We start from the raw sequence: 27,189 nt of genomic DNA on the forward strand, positions 1-27,189 counted from the left end.
CTCCCTCCTAAATGCTGATTTGTCACCACTCTTGGCAATAGTGCCATCAGCAAACTTGAATATGGCATTGGAGTTGTGTTTAGCCTCCCTCACAGGCATAAGTATTAAGTGAGTAGAACAGGGGGCTAAGTACACAGCCTTGTGGTGCACCTGTGCTGAGGAGATATTGTTGCCAATCTGAAGTGACTGGGGAAGGAATGGACAAACTTGCTTTTAGAGGTCGTCGGAATTGAACTCTGAACTCTGATGCCCAAACTGTAATTACATCGCGCTAAATGCTAAGCTACTACATGTAACACGCTGTAAGGTTTCACTGCTAATGTAATAGCCTCTCTGTAATGTTTCACTGCTAAGGCTAATGTAATGGTTTCTCTGTAGCAGCAACATTTGGGTTATGACTAGAGATAACGGGGCATGTTAGCAATTAGTGGGATGTTGTCCTTTCTTGTGTGTCTGGGAGCACGGATTTTGCCGTCTTTTGTCGGGGAGAGAGGACGCGAATGGAAAGAGTTGGTAGACCACTGGATGGAGTGGTCTGAGGAGTGAGGGTCCAAGGGTCAGCTATGCTTGGAGAAGGACGACGGAAACAAATGGACTGAGCAGTGAGCTCCAACGTTTGCACATTAGACTGTTTCATGAGAATGGGCACTTTTCATTTTTTTGTTTCTTTACTAACCATATGGTCAAATGAAGAATTATAAAGCTCAATCGTTTAATTGTGTACTGTTTGTTATTTTGTGGTACTGATTTGAAACAGGAGAGACATCGCACAGCATCCATCCAAATGAGATTTCTTAAGTTTGGCCAGGCTGGGGGGCTATCATCCCCTAGATTAAGCCACTAGCCGAACTGAGGTTTACATACAGCCAGATATTCAGTAGAGATGACTGCTCATAAAGATATGATTTAGTGATACTACTGAAAGGCAGAGCCAAAATGTCTAATAGTATTTCACCCTGTTAACATACCTCACCATCATCATAGTACTGCTGTTGACTCATTCACCAACAAATGATAAATTTGCAGAAACTGTCCAGGATTCTGGATTAAATGGTTAGTGGTAACCGTTACGTACATATGGTTATTACACAGTAACAGACTTGGTGATGGAAATGTTCTTTTAAGTTGATTTTTGTTTAGGCTATGACCATAAGACCATAAAACATAGAAACAGAATTATGCCATTTGGCCCATCAAGTCTTTTCTAGCATTTCATCATGACTGATCCATTTTCCCTCTCAACCCCATTCTCTTGTCTTCTCCCTGTAACCTTTCATGCCTGATTAATCAATAACATATCTAACTCCACCTTAAAAGATCCAGCCTCCACAGCCTGTGGCAACAAATTCCACAGATTCACTACTCTCTGACTAAAGAAATTCCTTCTCATCTCCTTTCCAAGTGGACGTCCCTCTATTCTCAGGCTGTGCTCTCTGGTCTTCACTCTTCTATGTCCAAATTAAGTGTTCAGATCGATGCCAGATGATCCATTCACAAACAAGAGAAAATCTGCAGACGCTGGAAATCCAAGCAGCACACACAAAATGCTAGAGGAACTCTGCAGGCCAGGCAGCATTATAGAAAAGAGTATAGTTGATATTTCAGGCTGAGACCTTTCATCAGGACTAGAGAAAAAAAGATGACAAGTCAGAGAGGAGATAGAAACACAAGGTGATAGGTGAAATTGGGAGAGGGAGGGGTGAAGTAAAGAGCTGGGAAGTTGATTGGTGAAAGAGAAACAGAGCTGGAGAAGGGAAAATCTAATAGGAGAGGACAAAAAGAAAAGGAGGAGGAGCACCAGAGGGAGGCGATGGGCAGATAGGGAGATACAGAGAAAGAAGGAAAAAAGAATGAGGAATGGTGAAGGGGGGTGGGTCATTACTGAAAGTTCAAGAATTTGATATTCATACCATCAGTTTGGAGGCTACCCAGATGGAATATAAGGTATTGCTCCTCCAACCTGAGTGTATCCTCATCATGACAGTAGATCCATTCTAGTCCAATTCTTCCACGATTTCAATATCACATTTATATTCAATTATATTGATATGTCTGGAGTCAGATATAAACCTGTGTTGATAAGGATGGCAGATTTATTTCCTTAAAGGGCATAATGGATGGGTATTTACAGGAGCCCAATTGTTCTGTTGTTATCATCACTATTGTGAGCATCATCACTAATATGAGCCTTCTTTTAATTTCAGGTTATTAATTGTATTTAAATTACACAAATGCCATGATGGAATTTGAATTTGGTGCTGTAAATTCAGGCACGGTGTAACCAATGTCTTAATATTGTTTGTTGTAGTGCTTACCAGAAATCAGGCAGACAAGGCTTCTTGCTGTTTATAAGGAACGATGATGAGCACAGTGACTATCACAGCACAACAGCAGAAGAGATTCTTGTGAATTAAGAATGTCACATCAAATCAATATACTTAGTGCAAAAATAAACGGAAATATGAAGAATATTCAAGTATCTATATAGAGAGAATGAGGGTTAACATTTCAGGTCAATTGCATTCCAACAGTTCTGTTGAGTATTACCAGCACTTCCTGCTTTCATTTCAGCTTTTCAGACATTGCAGTTTTTTTTTGTTTTTCACTTTAAATCTTCTCTTTATTGGAAGATGAAGGAACTGCTTCACTTTTACTGAAGCTTGAAGTTTGCTTTCCTGATCAGGTATTTCTTGGTTAGGATTGAAGGTCATAGGGTGTGTAGCTTGGGGGAAAATGTTTTTCCAGGCATTCATGACTCACTAATGATCCCTAACATGTGTATCTGATTGGAGATTCTCTCAAGATGAAGCATGGATTTACACTATGGAGCCAAGCTATCAGGAACCGGCTCTAAGAAAAAGTTATTTTTAATTACTTTCTCAGCTTTTGTAGTGGGTAAGTGTAATTGCAATTGCCTTTTTTAGGAACAAAGTAAAATTAAATTACTTATAGGATGGATATGAAGAAAACAAGAACTTAAATATAAAATAGACAATCTTTGAAAATGCAAAGCCACACTGGTGAAACTAGATGAAGCCGTCTTTTTAACAGATTATGTTAGATTGCACAAATTTTGTTCTCAGAAAAAGTAAAATAAAATGAGGCAAATCAACATTGTAATACAATTCTTTTCATTTAAGCACCAATTAAGAAGGAAGCACATTACTTTATTGATAATTGTAGTGATATATTATGAAGGTACCTGATATGTAAATCTTCCCATTGTGCACTGCACCAGCATGAGCTGCCAGAGGCTGTGGCAGGGAGGACAGGTAGCACCACTCATTGGTTTCCAGATTGTAACATTCAACACTTGATAAATAACCAGTCTCATTCCTTCCACCAATCACATACAGATGTTTATCCAGAAGGCAAGCGTAGAAGCTGGCTCGCCTGTAATTGAATTAGATGTTAGATTACAAGAAGAGTTTACATGAATAAACATTACAAAGACCACTTTTTGACAGTACATCACAAATTTGCACATTTTGCTGCCAAATTCACGTACTGCTCGTTTGCAGTGGTACCCATAGATAATGTATTTGAAAAACCTGACAAGTGGACTAGTTAAATGTCTATTATGGGGTTGTTAGACTGAAGACCTGAATGACATTTAAGAGTACTCGTTAATTGTCCACAAGAATTTAGATCAACACAACATTGGTTAGGAAACCAAGAAGTCAATGTTTTATATTAACATTGTGCAGTAAAAGAGTAATTTATATTCCTTCTAGCTGAACAAAATTAACTTGATATTTACTGTTTTGATAGTTCTGTATTGCTGGTAATCTGGTTTAGAGGATGTACAGTGCATGATGCAATTAGAATTTTAAATATTCCAAAACATCAATGGGGATTTGATGGATTGGGGATCATCTCTCAGAATAGCCAGTCACTCCTTGTAGTGTTCACCAAAATCTTTATTCTCTCACTTTTGACAATCTGAGGTAACTACCTGTTTCAAACAGGCTTCAATTATACCAGTGCCTAAGAAGAATGTGGAAACCTGTCTCAATGACTGTCACCCAGTAGCACTTACATCCACAGTGATAAGGTGCTTTGAAAGTTTGGTGATGAAACATATCAATTCCTGCCTGAGAAGTGACTTGGATCCACTCCACTTTGCCTACCGGCCCAACATGTCCATAGCAGATGCCACTTCATTGGCTCTTCACTCAACCCTGATACATCTGGACAGTGAAATTGCATACAATAGGATGCACTTTATCAACCACAGCCTGGCATTCAGTACTATCATCCCCTCAAAAATAATCAATAAGCTTCAAGACCTTGGCCTCAATACCTCCTTGTGCAATTGGATCCTCGATTTCCTCACTTGCAGACCCCAGTCAGTACAGATTGGCAAAAATATCTCCTCCATAATCCGCATTAGCACAGGTGCACTACAAGGCCGTGTACTTTGCCCCCCATCGTACTCACTTCACACTCGTAACTGTGAGGTAAAGCACTGCTCCAATGCCATATTTAGGTTTGCTGTTGTGGCTGAATCAAATGTGGGATGAATCAGCGTATAGGAGGGAGATTGAAAATCTGGGTAAGTGGTGCCACAATAACCGCTTACTCAATGTCAGATGGAGGAAACCAGAGGTCCATGAGCCCTTTCTCATCGGAGGATCAGAGGTGGAGAGGGCCAACAACTTCAAACTTTTTGGTGTTATAATTTCAGAGGACCTGTCCTGGGCCCAGCAAGTAAGTACAATTATGAAGAAAGAACAGCAGTCCCTCTGCTTCCTTAGGAGTTTGTAAAGATTTGGCATGAAACTATGACAAACTTCTATAGACATGTGGTGGAAAGTATATTGACTGATTGCATCATAGCCTGGTTTGGCAACACTAATGCCCTTGAACGGAAAATGCAACAAAAAGTGGTGTTGGGGATATGACCCAGTTAATCACAGGTAAAGCCCTCCCCATCACTGAGCACATCTAAATGGAGCGCTGCCAGAGGAAGGCAGCATCCATTATTAGGGTCCCCCACCAACCAGGACATGATGTCTTCTTGCTGCTGCCATCAGGAAGATGGTACAGGAGCCTCAGGACTTGGACCACCAGGTTCAGAAACAGTTCTTACCCTCAACCATCAGGCTCTGAACTAGTAAAGATAACTTCACTCAACTTCACTTGCCCTATCATTGAAATACCTCCACAACCCATGGACTCACTTTCAAGGACTCTTCATCTCATGTTCTTGATATTTATAACTTATTTATTATTATTATTATTATTATTTCTTTTTTTCTTTCTTTTTGTATTTGCACAGCTGGTTGCCTTTGAACACTGGTTGTCTGCCTGTTGATGGGGTCTTTCATTGATTCTGTTATGGTTATTGGATTTATTGAGTATGCCTGCAAGAAAATAAATCTCAGGGTTGCATATAGTGACATATATGAACTTAGGTAACAAATTTACTTTGAATTTTGAACTTTCAGCTTTACGATTGTGACAGTTGGACTGGCAGAGTTATTGGACAGTAGATTTTATTGATTTTATTTCCAGATAAAGCATGGAGTAGACCATTCCAGCCCTTCACGTTGTGCTGCCAAGAACCCACTCACTTAACCTTAACCTATTCATCGGACAATTTACAATGACCAATTAACCTACTAAGCAGTACGTCTTTGGACCGTGAGAAGAAACCGGAACACCTGGCGAAAACCTACTCACTCCTCGAGGTGGATGAACAAACTCCTTACAGAACATGCTGGGATTGAACTCCGGACTTTGATGCCTCGAGGTGTAATGGTGTCACACTAAACGCTACGCTACCATGGCACCCTGCGGCCCCATTTTATTTTTGGTCACCCGTGTTAAAAGTTTATCTTGCTACACCACAGAGATACACAATAAGCATGTGGGAAGCTTAACAAGATGGAACTCAGTTTTTCAGAGAAAAAAATCCGAAAGGATGACCGTTTTAAGATTTTTAAGACAATGAAAGGGTAACTATATGGTAAATGTTTCCATTAATGTGATAGGCCAAAACAAGAGGACTTAAATATAAATTAGCTACTAATTCAATTTAGGAATTTCCACCCATTGGTTTAATTGGGCAATTATATTACAGGGAGAAGGCAGGAGCATGGGATTGAGATGGATAATGAATCAGCCATATTGGAATGGCAGAGCAGATTCAATGAGCCAAATGGCCTAATTCTGCTGCGGCCGAAGGGTTTCAGCCGAAATGCTGACTGTACTTTTGTCCATTTATGCTGCTTGGCCTGCTGAGTTCCTCCAGTATTTTGTGTGTGTTGCTTGGATTTCTAGCATCTGCAGATTTTCTCTTGTTTGTCAATGAGCCGAATGGCTTAATTCTCCTCCTATACCTAATGGTCTTACCTAGCAAGCAACAAAAGAGGGAGTGTGCTAATGTAAATATCTGAGGTACACTGGATATGCTGAAGGAAAAACTATATATGCATACCTACAGGATTAAGTGAAGGAAGGAAGCTTATGTAGCTGTTAAATGCTAGCATTGACTATTCGGGATGAATGGCCTGTTCTTGTGCTGCAGAAGTATTTCCATTGCTATCGTCCATCAGATGGGTACTCCTTTAAGTAGATTTTAGGTCCTTTAAACCATTAACTTCTCCATGCTGCGATTCGTTGGGATAAAATATATCTTCCCTGGTAACAGAATTGTGATGTGTGATTAAAATTTGGCCATTACAGTGGAGGTAGCATTTCAATTTTTCAATATGATTTTTGTATATCGCCCAGAATATTTAATTGCATTGATCTGCAGAGAGCCCAATAGCAGCAGCAACTTACTTAATTACCTGCAACTCTTAAACCAGGAGGCAAAAAAAAATAAATAAATCTGACCTGGCAGAGTGAAAATGAGCTGATCATAAAGGAGAACAGGCCTCTGGATTTACAAAACTGTACTGAGGGTCTCAGAAGAACAGGTGTAAAGAGGAGAGATGCTCTGTCCTCATACAAATCTGTTGGAATTCCTCGAAGAAGTAACAAGCAGAGCAAACAAAGGAGAGGGGGCGAATGTCATTTACTTGGATTTTCAGAAGGCATTTGATAAGGTGCTACACATGAGGCTGCTTAACAAGATAAAATCCTATGGCGTTACAGGAAAGATACTGGCATGGATAGCACAATGGCTGACAGGCAGGAGGCAGCAAGCGGGAATAAAAAGGACCTTTTCTGGTTTGCTGCCAGTGACTAGTGATATTCCTTATGGGTCAGTATTAGGACCACTACTTTTTACATCGTTTGTCAGTAATTTGGAGAATGGATTTAATGGCTTTGTAGCCAAGTTTGCAGATGATACAAAGCTAGGTGGAGGGGCAGGTAGTGCTGAGGAAGCAATGTGATTGCAGCAGGACTTAGACAAATTGGAAGAATAAGCAAAAAAATGGCTGGTAGAACACACTGTTGGGAAATGTATAATAATACATTTTGGTAAAAGGAACAATGGTGCAGACTATTATTTAAATAGGGAGAAGGCTCAAACCTCAGAAATACAGAGGGATTTAGCAGACCTCGCGCAAGACTCCCAGAAGGTTAATTTACAGGTTGAGTCTGTGGTAAAGAAGGCAAATGCAATGTTGGCATTTATTTCAAGGAAAATAGAATATAAAAGCAAGGAGATAACGTTGAGCCTTTATAAGACACTAGTCAGGCCACACTTGGAGTATTTTCAACAGTTTGGGCCCCATGTCTCAGAAGGGATGTGTTGTCAATGGAGAGAGTCCATAGGAGGTTCATGAGGATCATTTTGGGAACGAAGGGGTTATCATATGAGGAGCACTTGGCAACTTTGGGCCTGAACTCACTGGAATTTAGAAGAATGTATGGGGATCTCACTGAAACCTAATGAATGTTGAAAGGACTAGATAGGGTGGATGTGGAGAGGATGTTTCCTGTGGTGGGGCTATCCAGAACCAGAGGGCACAGCCTCAAAATTGAGGGGCAATCTTTTAGAACAGATAAAAGGAAGAACTTTTTTAGCCATAGGGTAGTGACACTGTGGAATGCTCTGCCAGACTGCGGTGGAAGCCAAGTCTGTTGGTATATTTAATGCAGAAGTTGATAGTTTCCTATTCAGTCAGGGCATCAAAGAATATGGTGAGAAGTCAGGTGTATGGGGTTGAGTGGGATCTGGGATCAGCCATGACGGAATGATGGAGTAGACTCGATGGGCTGAATGGCCTAATTCTGCTCCTATGTCTTATGGTCTTATGATAAGAAATTTTTTTGCGGCAGTGGAGCTTTCATTTTGTGAATACTCCCTGCTCAGGGAGTACTGTGAACAACTTTGGGCAATAATAGGAATAATGTCAGGCTTGCAACACAACCAGAACTTGAAGTATCCATTCCAGCTTCATGACAGGCATAATTTTACTGGAAATAATCACTGGTAGGATTGGCTATGGTTTACATTTATTTAGAGTTAAAGTTGTAGAAAAATACAGCGCAGAAACAGGCCCTTCGGCCCATCTAGTCCAGGACAAACCATTTAAACTGCCTATTCCCATCGACCTGCAGCGGGACCATAGCCTACCATCCATGTACCTCTCCAAACTTCTCTCAAACATTGAAATCAAGCTTGCATGCATCACTTACGCTTGCAGTTTGTTCCACAATCTTATGGCCCTCTGAGTGAAAAAGTTTCCCCACATGTTCACTTTAAATTTGTCACCTTTCACCCTTAACCCATGACCTCTAGTTGTAGTCCCACCCGATCAGTGGAAAAAGCCTGCTGACATTTAATCTATCCATACCCCTCATAATTTTGTATACTTCTATCAATCTCCTCTCAATCTTTTACATTCCAAGGAATAAAGTCCTAGCCTATTCAATCTTTCTTTGTAATTCAGGTCCTCCAGTCCCAGCAACATCCTTCCAAACTTTCACTGTCTTCTTTCAATCTTACGTATATCTTTCCTGTAGGTACGTGACTGTAACTGCACACAATACTCCAAATTAGGCCTCACCAATGTCTTATACAACTTCAACATAACATCTCATCTCCTGTACTCAATAGTTTGACTTATGAAGGCCAATGTTCCAAAAGCTTTCCTTACAACCCCATCTCCCAGTGCCACCACTTTCAATGAATTATAGATCTGTATTATCAAGTCCCTTTGCTCTACTGAACTCTTCAGTGCCCTACCCTGGATGGTCCCACCAAAGTGCAACAATTTGCATTGACTGCATTAAATTTCATCTGCCATTTTTCAGCACATTTTTCCATCTGGTCTAGATCCCAGTGCAAGCTTTGATAGCCTTCCTCACTGTTCACTACATCCTCAATTTTGGTGTCATCCACAAATTTGCTGATCCAGTTCAACACATTATCATCCAGATAATTGATACAGATAACAAACAACAATGGACCCAGCACCGATCCCTGCGGCACTCCACTAGTCACAGGACTCCAGTCAGAGAGACAACTATCTACTACTACTCTCTGGCTTCTCCTGCAAATCCAATGTTTAATCTAATTTACTACCTCATCTCGAATGCCAAGTGACTGAGCCTTCTTGACCAATCTCCCATGCAGGACCTTATCAAATACCTTACTAAAGTCCATGTAGACAACATCTATTGCCTTACGTGTAATTTGTCCATAGAAAAATACTGGTACAAATGAATCTAATTTCTAGACTCTAGCACTATGTTAAAGAATTAAATGTAAAATTTTACCTTTCTTGCATAGGGGGGAGTTGTATCCAGCTGTTAAACCTAGGATCATATCGGCTGACGAAATTAGTACTATGTTTCCCTGTTTTAAAGAAAGAAATCAGTGATTTAAATATGTTCCAGAACTAAATAATGATTTCCTAAAGTTCTCACGGAAATGTAAATGGAATAAAGATTACTTTTTTTGTAATATGCATATCAAAGGCCCATTGGTTTTCCCGAAATTAGTAAAAAGGTCAAAAATATTCTAAGTGTCCCAAATATGACAGAATGATTTGGAGCCATAGAGTTATAAAGCAATACAGCAAGAATACAGGCCCTTCTGCCCACTATGTCCATGCTGGCCACGTAGTTAGTACCTATTTCGTATGTTCAACCTATATTCCTCTGGGCCCCTCCCCTCCATTCACCTATCCAAGTGCTTCTTAAATTATCCTTTCCTACCTGCTTCAACCATTTCATCTGGCAGCTCATTCCATATACTCACCACCGTGAACAAGTTGACTCTCAAGTCCCTTGTAAATCTTTCACTTCTCACATTAAATCTATGCCCCCAGTTTTGGACTCCCCAGACTACGGAAAAGACTGTTATTATCCATCTTACCTATGCCTCATAAATTCAGACATTTCCACAAGATCCCCCTCATTCTCCTACGTTCCATGGAATGAAGACCTAGCCTGATCAACCTTGTCTTATAACTCAGGCCCGCTAGATTTACATCCTTGTAAATCTGTACTGCACTCTTTCCATTTTATCCACATCTTTCCGATCTATGATAGGGTGAAATCCATAGGTATGCTGTACCAAAACTGTACAGCATACTTCTGGACTTTAAAAGCAATTTTGTGTAATATATTACATTAACATTAATGGTCATTCTTAAGAAAAATCTAAATTGCTAGCAAAAATTATAACTCAGCTTTATAAATCCATAATCAGTTCATAGATACAGGCTTTTACTTTCCAAACAAACAGCAGTTCAAAGCTGATTTTTCTCTATTCTATGTCACAATTGATTAAAGATGTAGTCTGTTGTCAGATGAACGCAAGGACAGTGTAACCATTTCACCTTTGAGTCTTTATGATTGACAACCAACCTTCTTTGCTTCCGCTGTGTAGTTCTCTATCCAGGTACTGCAAGTTTAAAAATCCTTTGACCTTTAAACCAGCAAGCTCTCAGGACATGATTTATTTTGACCAGATATAGCCTGAAGATCTTAACCTGTGAAGTAAAGTTTCTGGAATGTTCATATCTACATTGCTATCATGCACCTAGAGGCCTTAAGAAGCCGTGCTTTCTCCCCTCCTGCAATGTGCCTAATAAGGACTGTTGCAGTAGGGAAGAAAACACAGCTTTTTATTGTAAAGACTGCTCTTATATAAACATTGAACTAGAGACTTCAAAGTGAATACAGATCGGCTGGAGAATGAGACTGGAGAAATAATTCTGTTAAACCAGAAATGACATGGGAGTTAATTTCTTTTTGCATTAATCTTTCTGATGGAAGACACCATGAACACATTAATAGTACAAAATACAGGTGATGAAGCAAATCCCATCAGGGTCACTGGTGCATTACTATTATGCTAACTGACAGTGTTTCAGGTTGTTTGGTGTCTTGGACTTGAAGGTTTGCATCAAAGGTTCCTGAAAGAAATGGTTACCAAGGTAATCGATGCATTGGATGCTTATTGTATTTTCCATATTTCTTTCGGCTCTGGAGAAGATTCGAAAATTCACAAGAGTGGAAGACAAGATTTGGATAACCATAGACTGGTAAACCTCACATCTATTATTGGAAAAATGTTAGAATCAGTTCTTGGGAGATAAAAACAGAATACATGATGAAGCATCATCAGCATAGTTTCATGAAATGATCATGTCTGACGCATTTGAGGAAATATCAACCAGAGTGGTTAGGGGTAGACCGTGCAGTGGTTACTTAGTTACTAAGAGCTCATGATACTGGAAATAACATATTTGCATAGATATGGGATTATCTAATCAACAGGGTGTAGCAAGTAGGGATGATAACAGTCACTTTCAGCTTCATAACTAGTGAGATGCTGCAGGGATCAGTACTGAGACTGTTCTGCTGTTAAAATTATATATATTAGTTATTTAGAGGAAGGAAGCAAAAATGCTGTGGCATATTTGCCTGATGCTGAGGGTGTGTGTGGGGGGGGAGGCAGACAGATGATAATCTATGAGGAAGCTACAACAAATAGACAGAGGCTGTGAAAGGTTGAGCAGATAAGTAAGCAGTTGCGAAATGGAAATCAATGGCAGAAAGTATGAATTTGTTTACCTTGGAGAAAAGAATGTTGAAAAATATTATTATTTACCTGAAAACATTCAGCAGAAAGCTATAGTAGGAAGGGATGTCGGTCCTCATCCATGGAACCCAGAGAGTTAGCAGACTAACTTTTTATATGGGGAAGAGAACTGGTGATTGGAGAATAAAAGTAAGGGAAGGTTTTCACAACCTTAAAAGGCTTTGGTGAAACCCAATCTATAGCCAACAGTTGGATCTCCTTACTTAAGGAAGTGGTCATACAGTCATTGAGTTGTATAGGCCAGATATGAGCTCTTTGGTCCCCCACATCAATGTCAGCCTTTTGTCCATATCTCCTGCTACACTGCTGCTATGCTTCCCATCTCCTGCTACATTAGTTTAAACTTTCTAAATTAGCAAAAGCAAACCTCCCTGAATGAACATTAGTCCTCAGTTTAAGTGAAATCTGTTTTTCTTGTCCCACCTGCCCCAGATGTGATCCAGATGATCCAGGTTTCTAAAGTTTTCTCTCCTGCAACAGTTCTCTAGCCATGTGTCCTACTCTTCCACTTCTACCCTTACTAGCATGTGGCACAGGGAATAATCCAGAGATTACGACCCAAGATGTCCTGAGCTTTAACTCCTGCATGACTCTCTAAACACACTCTTATTCCTCTTTCTTCTTTGTCATTGGAACCAATATCTACAATGACCTTGGCTATTCTCCTTTCCCCTTCCAAATATCCAATGCTTGAATTGAGACTGTCATGGTCCACATTGTCCACATTCCGGTTCATGGACCGGTCCATCGTTCCTTATTCCAGATTTTCCAGTTTTCCCTTGTCCTGTTGTGTGCCTTAATTGAGGCACATGATTCCCATTTTGGGCTGGCTATATAAACAACTCCTAGGTTCAGCTTCAGGGGCTGGACTGTTCCCTCCCCTTCCCCTTCCTTCTGAAGTCTCTGTGTCCATGCCTTCGCTAGATAGGTCTGGCTGTTTGCCGCTACCTTGAGTTGGTAACTGTCTCTGTATCCATGCCTTCGCTAGGTAGGTCCGGCCATTTGCCGCTACCTTGAGTTGGGAACTGTCTCTGTGTCCACGCCTTCGCTAGGTACATCTGGCCATTTGCTGCTACCTTGTGTTGGGAACCGTCTCTGTGTCCCATGCCTTCGCTAGGTAGGTTCATCCGTTTGCCGCTACCTTTTGTTAGGAACCGTCTCTTTGTGCCCTCGCCTCCGTTGGGTAGGTCCGGCCATTTGCCGCTACCTTGAGTGGAGATCTGTCTCTTAGTGTTTTGTGTATGAATCCCGGCCCTACGCCCTGCTCCCTAGGAGGGGTCCTGTCTCTGTGTAGAGCCCCGGCCCCAAGTCCTGTTCCCAAGGGGTCCTGGTTCTGTGTTCCATGTTCCTGCTCTCCCTCGACCAAGGCTCTGCATCCCTGCTCTCCCCCAACCAAGTCAAGGCTTTGTCTTCTCATCCTGTCCATGTGCCTTGCCCGGCCCAGGAGTACCTCGCCCAGCCCAGTGCTGGGGTTCCCTCGTCCTGTCCAGGAGTCTCACGTCCAGTCCTGTTGCCACTCCTCGTCCTGTAGTCAGGTCCTGTCTGAGCCTGGATCCGGAGTCCGAGCCCGAGTCAAGACCCAGGTTCCCGATCCCTGTCCAGTCTCTGGCTTGGAGTCCTTGTCCAGGTTTCAAATTCCTAGTTCCTCGTCCAGGTCCCACTAGCCCTAGCCCAGGCCCTGTATCCTAGCCTCATCCAGGGCCTGTGTCTTGTCCAGTGTCGTTTCTACCCCACTTCCCTTGCTTTCTTGACACACTTAGTCCTGTTCCTAGTACTTCAGTGTCTGTGTCTTGCATTTGGGTCTGCCACCAACACCCCACTTATGACGGAGACAGTATTGACCTTGACATTAGGAGGTAACATACCATTCTCAAGTCTTAATCTCACTCATAGTCATGCGGCTCTATTCCTCTCTTTAACAAATCCCTGACCACCACTGCTTAGCAAGACATTTCCCTCTCCTGCTGTGCATCAGAGTCAATCATAGCACTACAAACTTGGCAGCTGCTGCTTTCCTTCAAGGGACAATGCCCCCACCCCTCCCCCCCACAATAAATGGTACGAGAGAGGAATGGCCAGAGAGTCTCTTGAAGTTACCAACCTTCTCAGTAGCCTGTTATCTCCTTAATTTCTGTACCTACATTATGACCAACTCACTAAATTTTCTGTCTATGACACTGTACTCTATAGTTCAGAGAGGGAATACAAACATAATCTTGACTATGGAGGAATTGTCTTATGAAGAGAGACTGAATAGACCAGGTCTACAATCACGGGATTTAAAAGAAAGGATGTGATCTTATTGAAACCTGTAGGATTCTTCACGGGTCTGTCAGGACAGAATCTAGGAGGTTGTTTCCCTTTTGAGGAGCAAAGAGCCAGAGATGTCATTACAAAGAATTTCATTGGAATTCCTAGCCCCAGTAACAGTGGAGACTAAATCCTTGAATGTATTCAAATATGAGGCAGATATTTAGTCAATATAGTAATGGATGGAGATTTTTGTGGTTGGGGAAACTTACTGAATGGCAGAACAGGCTGAAGGTATTGAATATCCTACTCCTGAATCTATGACTTATAGTCTTAAATGTAGAAACAAAGAAACATTGAAAACCTACAGCACAATACAGGCCCTTTAACCCACAAAGTTGTGCCAAACATGTCCCTACCTTAGAAATTACTAGGCTTAACCATAGCCCTCTATTTTTCTAAGTTCCATGTACCTATCCAAAAGCCTCTTAAAAGACCCTATCGTATCCGCCTCCACCATCGCTGCCGGCAGCCCATTCCATGCACTCACCACTCTCTGAGTAAAAAACTTACCCCTGACATCTCCTCTGTACCTGCTCCCCAGCACCTTAAACCTGCATCCTCTTGTGGCAACCATTTCAGCCCTGGGAAAAAGTCTCTGACTATCCACACGATCAATGTCTCTCATCATCTTATACACCTCTATCAGGTCACCTCTCATCCTCCGTCACTCCAAGGAGAAAAGGCCGAGTTCACTCAACCTATTCTCATAAGGCATGGTCCGCAATCCAGGCAACATCCTTGTAAATCTCCTCTGCACCCTTTCTATGGCTTCCACATCCTTCTTGTTGTGAGGTGACCAGAACTAAGCACAGTACTCCAGGTGGGGTCCTATATAGCTGCAACATTACCTCTTGGCATCTATGGAGGAATTGTCTTATGAAGAGAGACTGAATAGACCAGGTCTATTATATTAGACCTGGTCCTTATATAATCCTTTACCCAATTCCTGCTACATTAGTTTAAACTCTCTAAATTAGCAAAAGCAAACCTCCCTGAAAGAACATTAGTCCTCAGTTTAAGTGAAAGCAAAATAGTACTGGTGAAGTTACCAAAAAAACGGAATTAATGACCATTTGCATCAACTGGGAACCTGCTTCTTGTTAAGTCAAGTAGAGAGAAACAGGACGATAGTGCTTTCAATTCTGTTATAATGATAAAGTTATGATGAGAAGGGAAATTAACTTGGACTTTAAGTAACACCACAAATATCTCAATTTTAACAACTTTTCCCCCACTTGCCCCACAGTCATTACACTCTCTGAGTTTATTGACATTAACAGACAAATGAATGCAACTTCCATTATATCTGTTTCCAAAAAATATTGATGCACCCTTTTGAAGTGAAATATGAAGAACGATGCAGATTGTTATTACCATTTGGATTCCATTGGTCTTCTCCTCCTAGTACAAACAGGAAGTTTTCCACTTCCACAACGCAGTGATGGGCACTGTTATAAGGCATTACTGAAATAAAAGAACAAAAAGCAACTTTACTGAATGGTCAGGTTACAGGATCAGAATGGCTTCTTATCATTTTCTGTGATCAATTAGCTGAAGTTACTGGAGGCATTTCATTATGACATTGGTTTTCTAACAAAGGAAAATGGAAAATACATCAAATGTCTGTTTAATTCCTGGAAATTTACTACCCCAGTTTCACCATAAGAGGATATTTGAATATTTGAGAATCCTTTGTACTACTGAAAAGAAATAAAAAATAATTTTCAAAGGCTATAAAAGTATAGATCTCTCCCTCTGCAGAAGGATTAATTCAAAATTCAAGATTGTTTGATACTTCCAATACACAAGTGTAAAGGAGAATTAAATACTTGTTACTTTGGATCAAATGCAGCACTAAAAACACAATAGGATAAAGGACACAATAACTTTAAACACACAATAAATAAGAATAAATACCTAAGATAGCTTATATACATAGATTAGTTGTATGTCTATAAAGTGATGCTAGGCACAGGAGTGTCTGTACGTAAGGTGACTCTGAGAGGAAATGATAAAGTAAAGGTGGTGGAGGTGTGGAGGGGTGGATTAGTGGGTGGTGATGTTCATCAGCCTTACTATTTTGGCAAAATAACTGTTTTTGAGTCTGTTGGTCCAAGTATGGATGCTACCTAGCCTCCTCTCTGACGGGACTGGGACAAGCAGTCCACGAGCAGGATGGGTGGGATCCTTCATGGCATTAGTAGTTCTTTTCAGCACCTTTCTGTATCCATCTAGTACACTTTCCATACCACGCAGAGATGCAGCTTGTTAGGATGCTCTCTACCGCACACTGTTAAAATGACATGAGTATAGATGTGCATAATGCAGTTTTCTTCAGCCTCCTCAGAAAGCAGAGAAACTGTGAGCTTTCCTAATTCTGTAGGATGTGTTCTGAGACCATGAAAGGTTATAGAAATATAGAAAACATACAGCACAATACAGGCCCTTCGGCCCACAAAGTGTGCCGAACATGTCCCTACCTTAGAAATTATTAGGGTTACCTACAGCCCTCTATTTTTCTAAGCTCCGTGTAACTATCAAAAAGTCTCTTAAAAGACCCTATTGTATTCGCCTCCACCACCATTGCTGGCAGCCCATTCCATGCATTCACCACTCTTTGCATAAAAAACTTACCCCTGACATCTCCTCTATACCTACTCACAAGAACCTTAATCCTGTGCCCTCTTGTGGCAGCCATTTCAGCCCTGGGAAAAAGTCTCTGACTATCCACACGATCAATGCCTCTCATCATCTTATACATCTCTATTAGGTCATCTCTCATCCTCCGTTGCTCCAAGGAGAAAAGGCCAAGTTCACTCAACCAGTTTTCATAAGGCATGCTCCCCAATCTAGGCAACATCCTTGTAAATCTCCTCTGCACCCTTTCTATGGTTTCCACATCCTTTCTGTAGTGAGGCGACCAGAACTTAGCACAGTACTCCAAGTGGGGGCTGACCAGGGTCCTATATAGCTGCAACATTACCTCTTGGCTCCTAAATTCAATTCCATGATTGATGAAGGCCAATACACCGTATGCCTTCTTAACCACAGAGTCAACCTGCGCAGCTGCTTTGAGCATCCTATGGACTCGGTCCCCAAGATCCCTCTGATCCTCCACACTGCCAAGAGTCTTACCATTAATACTATATTCTGCCATCATATTTGACCTACCAAAATGAACCACTGCACACATATCTGGGTTGAACTCCATCTGTTACTTCTCAGCCCAGTTTTGCATCCTATCAATGTCCCGCTGTATCCTCTGACAGCTCTCCACACTATCCACAACACCCCCAACCTTTAAGTCATCAGCAAATGTACTAACCCATCACTCCACTTCCTCATCCAGGTCATTTATAAAAATCACGAAGAGTAAGGATCCCAGAACAGATCCACCTCCATGCAGAATATGACTCGTCTGCAACCACTCTTTGCCTTATGTGAGACATACAGTGCCAGAGGTATAAAACTGCTGCGCCATCAATGAAAAGCTGGGTGTGAAATCGATAATCATATCCTTCGTCTTGTGGACATTGTTCAAGAGGTTATTTGCCTGGCACCAGGCCTCAAGCTCTTTCAGCCCCTCTCTGTAGGATATCTCATCATTGCTGATGATGAGCCCCACCATTGTGATGTCATCAGTGAAAGTGACAACGTGATTACTCGAGTGTTTGGCCATGCAGTCATATGTGGGCAGAGTGTGGAAGAATGGGCTCACCACACAACCCCTGGGCATAGGGGTCTGCGTTGGGAGCCTTGTTATTCATAATTTATATAAATGATTTCAATGCAAATGCACAAGGCCTGAACAGTATGTTTGTAGATGACATGAAATTAGGTGGTGATAGTGAAGAAAGTTATTGGAGATTACCAGACACCTTGATCAATTAGGATGTGGGCCAAGGAGTGGAAAATAGATTTCAATATGGATACGTGTCCAGTGCTGCATAGGCAAGTGTCTAGTATCCCGTACAACTTTACTGTGAATGTTAGGGCACTAGGGACTGTGATGGTGCAGAAGTGCAAGTGCATAGTTCATTAAAAGCAGCATCACAGATAGACAAGCTGTTGACAAAGGCATTTAGTGCACTGGTCTTCATCAATCAGGGCAATAATTATAATAATTGGGCATTATGTTGCAGTTGTGTGAGCCATTGTTGAGGTGGCACTTAGAATCCTGTGTAGAGTTTTGGTTTCCCTATTGTAGGAAAGATGTGGTTAAACTGAAAAGAGTGCAGCAAAGATCGACAAGGATGGTACTGGTATTGTAAGAGTATACACAGCTGGAAAAGGAGAACAGACTGGATTTATGTTCTGTTGAGAAAAAGAATGGCCAAAGGCTAACTTCATCGAGGTCATTAAAATGGTATGAGGTTCTGATGGCACTGATACAGAGTAAATGATTCTTTTTGTGAGGAGAACAAAACTACGATTATTAAAATAAAAATGTAACAAAGAAATCTATTAGAAATTCAGAAGAAATTTCTTTGCCAGAAGAGCAGTGAGAATGTGAAACTCTCTACCATAAAACAAATGCCACTAATGTATCTAAGGGAAGTGTATTGGGGGACAGTTTAGTCAATAAATTAAAATGAAGACTACAGTGAAGAAGTTTGAGTGGATCATGGATGGAGCAGATTGGCTGAATGACTTGTTGCTGTCCCATATTTGTTACATAATCTTATGGGTTTTCTCCTCCAGGAGAGAGATTTGCTATCCAATGAAGCAATATTGCAAGAAATGCCATGAGTTAGCAAGGCATGTCAAGTTGAGCTGTAGACTGGAAAAAATGTTATTTTGTCATAAAGACATACAAATCAAATGGTACAAATCCATATTCCCCATAAATCTCACTTTTTTCAACACCAAGCCTCGTACTCTCACCTCACTTTTGATATTCAATGTCTTCCATTCCACACACAGAGGCTGTGAGACCACCAAGTGTAGGAAAACAAATGAGTTGTTCAACATTCATCTCCACTACTTAGGACAAAATACCAAGTGAAAGGATGAAAGGTCCCTCCACTAGAACAGGAACGTCCTTCACCAGGCAATGGACAGAGAGAACAAGAAGGAACAACTCTCCTTCTGAGCAAAAGGATCTTATTGGTTGTGATAACTGCAACCCCTTTGCTTTAAACAATGTTATACACCTCCAATGCCATCAGTTTTAGATATAGCTTATATGTGACAAGAGTTCAGTGATAGCCCAAGTGCAGAGGGAGAGACAAGGACACAGAACAAACTGGTCAGAGTTTTAACAAAAACTGTTCAGAACAAAGGAAAAGAAGAAATTCTGGGCAACAGGGCTGCAAACTAAAAACCCTTAAACTAATGTCAGTGATGCTCAAAAGCAGTAGCCTAACCCTAAATAATACTGCACCCTTAACAGTGTCTATCTAAATCCCTAATCTTTAAAATATGCTGCAGAAAATTGCAAATTCAGTCAGCTCCATCATGGGCATTAGCCTTCCCAGCATCAAGGATATCTTCAAGGAGCGATGTCTCAAAAAGGTGGCATCCATCATTAAGGACCCCCATCACCCAGGACATGCCCTCTTCTCATTGCTAGGGAGGAGGTGTTGCGGCAGTCTGAAGGCACACACTCAATGATTCAAGAACAGCTTCCTCCCCTCCACCATCAGATTTCTGAATGGACATTGAACCCATGAACACTACTTTACTATTTTATCTTTTTTTCACTTTTTGCACTACTTATTTAACATTTTAATATAGATATACTTACTAAAATTTATATTTTTTATTATGTATTGCAATGTACTGCTGCAGCATAACAACAGATTTCACAGCATATGCCAGTGATATTAAACCTGCTTCTGATTCTGAATGTGGACTAAGGTAAGCAAGGAGCATTGTTGTCGCTGTGTTTTGAACAAGACTGAAACAAAAGGGAAAAGACGAAATATAATTACAAAGGAACACTAACTGGCTGTAATGTGTGTACTCTCATATACATGTTTACCGTCTTCTTTCAGCTGCCCACCTGTGAAAGCACCCAGTCTCTGTGGCCGTGGCCACAGTTGTGACAGATCCCCCTTCCCTACGCGCAGCCTATTGCTGTAAAGACTTGGCGACAATAATCTAGAACTAAATTAATACTGCTGCTTAAAGATTTATCTAAATCAATAATTTTCTTTCTTGAAACGTGGACTGATGTAAGCAAGGAGCATTGTCATCACTGTGCTTTGATCAAGACTTTACAAGATTGAAACAATTTGTGATTGTATTTCACTCAGAGAGAGAGAGAGATACCCTAACTGCCTGGAATGTGTGCACTCTCCCATGTGTGATTGCTGTTTCCTTTCAGCTGCCTGCCTGGAGAGCACCCCGACTCTGCGGCAGTGTCCGCAGTTGTAACAAAATGCAGTCCTGTTCTGCTTTGGTCTGTAGGTTGTGAGGAAAGGTCCTCTGTTTACCACTCACCAAAACCAACAGCGGGAGGGCGATGCAGCTGATGGAGGAGCAGGAACGAAGAGGGATTGGAGGAGGAGGAGGTTGATATTGACAATTAAGATCACAATGGGCCAGTGCACCTAACTGGAATACTTTCATGACAAAACTAATGCAAGAACATAACCTCATTTGTGCATTGTTGGCCATACCTGCCCAAAGGCATGGTGGCACTTTCTCTGAAATCTCACAAATGCTTTGGCAGAGCCAAGAGATCAAATACTGATAAATCATGGCTACCTCTTTACAAGGATTAGGTAATAATCCCCTTGCATAGCATCTACTATTTCTGTTTGTGAAAACATGGACAGAGACCACTCAAGTGGTATAACTGTGCCTTCAGAGCAAAAGAGCAGCTTGGAGCTCTGAAGGCACAGTTATACCACTTGCAAGCAGCTTAATGTCCTCAGGGAGCAGAGAGGTGCCAGCGATCAGCACAAGGACCCGGGGATGTCACCCACAAGAAACTCACTGTACTGTAATACCACTCACATTTCCCCATGAGCTAGTCAGCAAATTGCTCTCTGTATGAGCACAAGTGATGCTGCAAGTGAACAGACCTAAACAGAAATATGGCACACCAAATTCCTCATTCTTGAGCAGAGAGAAGCTCCCTAATGCACACTCCTCTCCATGGTGATCAGTGTCCTGTTCAGCTTAAACCAAAAGCTGACTTTAGTTAGAGAAGAAAGGCACTAGGGCCAAGACTGCTATGACTGAAGGACAGTTTCTGTCTTAATTCAGCTCTGGAGATTGATTTGAGTGTGATATTTTCTGGGGGCCAGGATGTCAATGCACCTTTGTCATTGATATCCAGTCTCCAGAGGTGTGTGTAGGTTCGAGATATTGTTGGTCTTCTTCTCAGACACACCAAATCACCTTCTACTATGGCCTCCTAGGATGCTTTCTCACATATTGTCTACAAACAGTCACCTGGCCTGAAGTAGCAGTCAGAGCCATAAAACCACTGTAAACAAAACCAAGAGACAAACATTTTGCCCTTTGAACTATTTCCACCATTCAGCACAATCATGGCTGATCATCCACTTCAGTACCTGTCTACAGCTTCTCCCCCTTTCTCCTCAAATCACTTAATCCCTTCAGATTTAAGAAATATATCTACTTCATTCTTCAATATACTTAATGATTTAGCGACCAGTGTCTCCTGTGGTAGAGAATTCCGCAGGTTCAATATCTCCTGATCTAAGGGCATACCCCATGTCCTGTTGGGACATCTGGCTTTAGATTCTCCATTGGGACCATCCTCCTTTAATCAACCAATGAGCACCTTCACTCACTCCTATACTTCAGTGCATGTACGCCTAACCTCAACAGTCTCTCCTCACGCATCAATCCAGCTATCCCAAGAACAAGTCCAATAACTGTTCATTACATCTCCTCCATGGGAAGAACATCCTTCCTCAGAGAAGGAGACAAAAACTGTGCTCGAAATTCTACATGGGATCTCACCAAGGCATCCTTGCTTCTGTATACTCAATTCGCACAATTTGCCTTCTGAACTGTTTGATGCACCTGAATGCTTGCTTATGGTAATTTATGTACCCATGTAGACAGAAATCAACTCCCACTGTTCCCATATAAACAGCAAATAGTAAACATGCCTTCCTTGTGTCTTTTCTCCACTTTTGTACTTAGAAAAAATGAATAAATTATTTCTAATCTAAACTCACAATCAGAGTCCAGGTTGATTTTGTATTTTAAAATTCTCGATCTGGCAGCTTCTTTGAATGCCAGTGGGAAGTTACTTTGAAAATGTCACATCATTGGAGTTATTCCAGACTTGCTGATCTCACACAGAAGCTATTATTATAATACTCATATTGTCATGTGATATGTGGAAATCAACTTAACGTATTGTAATTCAGACTTTATGAATTCACCCTTTCTACTATTAACTAGGCTGCTGTCATGAGACCTACTCCTGATAATATAAGACAGGTGGTAGTAATGAGGCTTTGCAGTTACACATATCTGTTTTTCACCACCCCCCGAGCAAAGAAATCACAATATTTTGGAACCTCTAAAATAACCAAAGGCATCTTTGTAACAAGTTGGATCTTCAGAAAGAAAAAACTGCAAATAACTTGCAGTAAAATCAGAGCTAAGAAAGGCTATTGAATATATGTTGTCTCACTTCCTTGCCTTTTAGTATGATGATTTTCTGCAGCATTGGGCAGTGAACTATTCACAGATGCCTAGAACAAATGCCTGGCACAGCAATCAGCATTTTATTTCCTGCACTATTGACAAGTGTTAGAAGCATTACTTGGTTGTGCAATTCCCCCATTCTGTGGCAGAAGGATGACTGGTTAGAAGGACAAAATGGTGCTGGTGGCATTTTGTGGCAGCTCACAAAACAGCCAGGTACTCTACTAGATATACTTCCTCTGAACTACAATCATTGTAATCCGCCACCTGTAATTTCCCATTAAGGAATGTACGTTTATATTTATTTATTAACATACAGCACAGAGTTGTCCCTTCTGGCCCTTTGAGCCACGCTGCCCAGCGATCCCCCAACTTATCCCTAGCCTAACCACAGGACAATTTACAATGACCAATTAATCTACCAACTGGTACGTCTTTGGAATGTGGAAGGAAACTGGAGCACCCAGAGGAAACCCACACGGTCAAGGGGAGAACATACAAACTTCTTAGAGGCAATGTTGGGATTTGAACCTGGATTACTGGTACTGTAAAGCTTTGTGCTAACCTCTACACCACTGTGCTGCTTTTGAAGCATCTAAACAAACTACCAATTTTATGATCCCCTGAAGGATTTGGAGAACTTGACTCTTGAGCATGGAGGTACGACTATCAGCAGGGTGGCCATCGCTGGTGGCAGATGCTACATCGAGGCCCAAGAGTAGAAAATGAACCTGTGCTCAACTCAATTACTGTGTGCCGATTAAAGCGATGAGCCAGGTTAAAGCTGAGGCCTGAGAGTGGAAAATGAACCAATGTTTGGTGACATTTGCTTGAGTTTCACGGTCTCCCTCCCTTCTCGCAACTACCATCAGGCGGGAGGCGCAGGAGTCTTGGGTCCCACTTCACTAGGTTGAGGAGCGTTGTTGCCCTGCAGCCATTGAGCTACACTCGTCTCAAATATGAACTGACTCTGCAGTTGTGGGTGCAATTTTGGGGTCTTTGCAGCTAATGTGCTCTGTATTATTTGTTTAGTTTTTTTTACTATTTGCAAAATTTGTCCTCTTTTGCACATTTAATGTTTGTCAGTCTTTGTTATGTGTGGTTTTTGTAGATTGTATTGTGTTTCTTTGCTTTGTGGGTGTCTGTAAGAAGATGAATTTCAAGGTTATATATGGTATACATGCTTTGATAATAAATTTGAACTTTGGACTACACTTCAACACTTTCCTAATCTTCTGCTTTATCTCTCTTCTCCAGGATAGAAAAAGGTTGGAGTTCTCCGCCTCCCCCTTACCAACTGTCACATATCATGGATCATACCACATTTTCTGTAATCTTCAACAAGATCACATCTTTTTTCCCCTCCCCATTCAGCAGTTCGAAGGGACCATTCGCTTTGGGATATCCCAGTCTTTTCTTCTGCCTTCAGCAATCACTCTCTTTCTTATGTCTTTGTCCTTTCCCATCACCAAGGGACCCAAATAGCTCTTCAAAGGGAAATAGCAATTCATTGGGTGAACAACTTCATCCAATATGTGATATTCACAAAGCAGTCTCCTGTACATTGGAGAAAGCAGCTAAGACTGGGTGTTGGCTTTGAGGAACACCTGAACTAAATGCACAAGGATGTCCTCGACTTCCTGTTGCTGGTTACTTCAACTCCAACTTTATCTATATAATGTTCTCATGAGGCCCAGTGCTAGCTTGAAATGCAATGCCCACCCAAGCACATTGCAGTCTTTAGGAGCAAATATCAAATTCTACAAACTCAGATAATTTACTTTCATTGTCTGCATCAGAACTGGTGATATTGGTGATATTGACTCATTTTTTATCTCTCCATTGGTACAGCTTGACCTATCAAACATGTCCCATAGAGTGTACTTGACACATTTTACATTCCTTTTTCTGCATTCTTCCTCTTAATAACTGCCATCATTTCATGGGTTTTATGTTCCTTTGTTCAGATTCTGTCTAAATGCCATATTAACCCATTGACTGGACGACATTTTTTGTGGCTTACTACCTCAGCAATTTTGGCTTCACCTTCTCAGAGCGATATCCTTCACCTTGTCCATCCCTCCCTCAGCATATCTTCCACTAAAAACCACTTGTTTTTTTTTCCTTTTCCCCAATTCTTTGACCAAATGTCTTTTTAATCACGAATTCTGTCTGGCTTGCTGATCGTCTCCAACATTTTCTGTTTTTATTTTTGAGTTCTCACATTTGCAGATTTTTCTTTTCGATTATCATATAATTAACCTTTATTGTACCTTTGTAATTAGGTTGCAAGAGTATCAAACAGAGCAGCCATCACCATCCATTTGATATGGTACAATATCTACTAAGGCAACCATTAAGAAAAATGTTCTGCAAAAGTGCTGTAATGTTTAAAGATAGACTCAGTTTTATAAAATATTTTCCACACAATTTGTTTTGACAAGGTTTTACAACAGCCAGTCTTTTTCATTTGATGAAGACTTTGGAAACACCTGGAAAAAAAATCTGTTCATTAGCACTGCCTTTAATAAGATATGATGTTAATTTTCTGTTTCTATCTTTACTGACAAAAACGGAATCTGAATCGGAATCAGGTTTAATATCAATGGCTTATGTCATGAAATTTGTTGTTTTACAGCAGCAGTATATTACAATACATAATAAAAAATAAAAAAATTACAAAATATATATAAAATTAATTTAACGAAGTAGGGCAAAAAGAGAGCAAAAATAGTAAGGCAGAGTATATGGATTCATTGTCCATTCAGAAATCTGTTTGCAGAGGGGAAGAAGCTGTTGCTGAAACATTGGGTGTGTGCCTTCAGGCTTATGTACCTCCTCCTTGATGGGAGCAATGAGAAGAGGGAATATCCTGTATGATGAGATCCTTAATAATGGATGCCACCTTCTTGAGGCATCGGCTTTTGAAGGTGTTCTTGATGCTGGGGAAGCTAGTGCCCATGATGGAGCTGGTAGAGCACAGAAATTTCTGCAGCTTTTTTCCAGTTTTGTACAGTGGCCCCTCTAGATAGTGATTCAACCAGTCAAAACCCTCTCCATGGTACATCTGTAGAAATTTGCGAGAGTCTTTGATGACATCTAAAATCTCCTCAAACTCCTGATGAAGTATAGCCGCTATAGTGCCTTCTTTGTAATTGCATCGATATGTTGGGCTCAGGATAGATCTTCAGAGATGTTGAAAACCAGGAACTTGAACCTGCTCACCCCTTCCACTCCTAATCTCTCAAAGAGGACTGGTTCATGTTGCTTCAACTTCCCCTTCCTGAAGTCCACAATCAATTCCCTGATGTTGAGAGCAAGGCTATTGTTGTGGTCTTTCATTTATTCTGTTGATTCTTTTTTGTATTTATTTTGAATGCCTGCAAGAAAATAAATCTCAGGGTTGTATATGGAGACATATATGTACTTCCATTGTATCCTGGGTAATGGACTACCTGACTGGCATTCCACAATTTTTGTGGCTGCAGTTGTGTGTCAGACATGGCTATAAGCAGCACTGGGGCCCCACAGGGGACTTTATAGGCCCCCTTCCTGTATACCTCAGACTTTAGATACAACACTGTCATCTGCAGAATTTGTCTGATAACTCCACAATAGATGGGTGTAAAAGGGTGGTTGGGAGGATGAATACAGGGCCCTGGTGGAGGGCTTTGTCGAACGGTGCAAACTGAATCATTTGCAGCTCAACATCAGTAAGACAAAGGATGGTGATGGACTTTAGGAAGACCAAGCCTACACTGTTCCCTCTTAGTATTGATGGTGAGGATGTGGATGTGGCGAGGACCTACAAGTACCTGGGGATGCACCTGGATGACAGACTTGAGTGGAGCAGTAACACGGAGGCTGTGTACAAGAAGGGCCAGAGTCGCCTCTACTTCCTGAGGAGACAGAGGTCCTTTGGAGTATGTTGGCCTCTTCTTTACATACGTAACCCCCCAGGAAAGGCTTCACTGCTAACGTTAAGGTTTTTCTGTAGAAGCACTGCTAATGTAATGATTTTTCTGTAGCAGCAGTGTTTGGATTATGACTAGAGATAACAGGGGCATTGGAATGTGTGCTATCCAATGAAAGGAGTGTTTTTTTCTTGTTGTGTGCCTGAGGACAAGGTAATGTGAGTCTTTTGTTCAGCGGAAAATGAAGCAAGAAAATGCCAGAAATGAGAGGTTGTAGACACCCGAAAGGAGTGGACTTGGAGTCGG

General features: G+C 41.2%; 1 protein-coding gene across 1 annotated transcript in view; it reads right to left on the reverse strand.

Annotated features, from left to right (window-relative positions):
• klhl14 (kelch-like family member 14) overlaps window positions 1-27,189 on the reverse strand; it is a 160,811-nt gene that overhangs the window by 30,577 nt on the left and 103,045 nt on the right. The window contains exons 4-6 of the mRNA XM_063041632.1: window positions 15,704-15,793; window positions 9,682-9,760; window positions 3,203-3,393 (exon numbers count right to left, since the gene is read on the reverse strand). Of these exons, the coding sequence (XP_062897702.1) occupies window positions 3,203-3,393; window positions 9,682-9,760; window positions 15,704-15,793 (360 nt within the window). The remainder of the gene's footprint in view (window positions 1-3,202; window positions 3,394-9,681; window positions 9,761-15,703; window positions 15,794-27,189) is intronic.

Source organism: Mobula hypostoma, chromosome 1 (assembly GCF_963921235.1).
Source record: "Mobula hypostoma chromosome 1, sMobHyp1.1, whole genome shotgun sequence".
NCBI classification, from domain to species: domain Eukaryota; kingdom Metazoa; phylum Chordata; class Chondrichthyes; order Myliobatiformes; family Myliobatidae; genus Mobula; species Mobula hypostoma.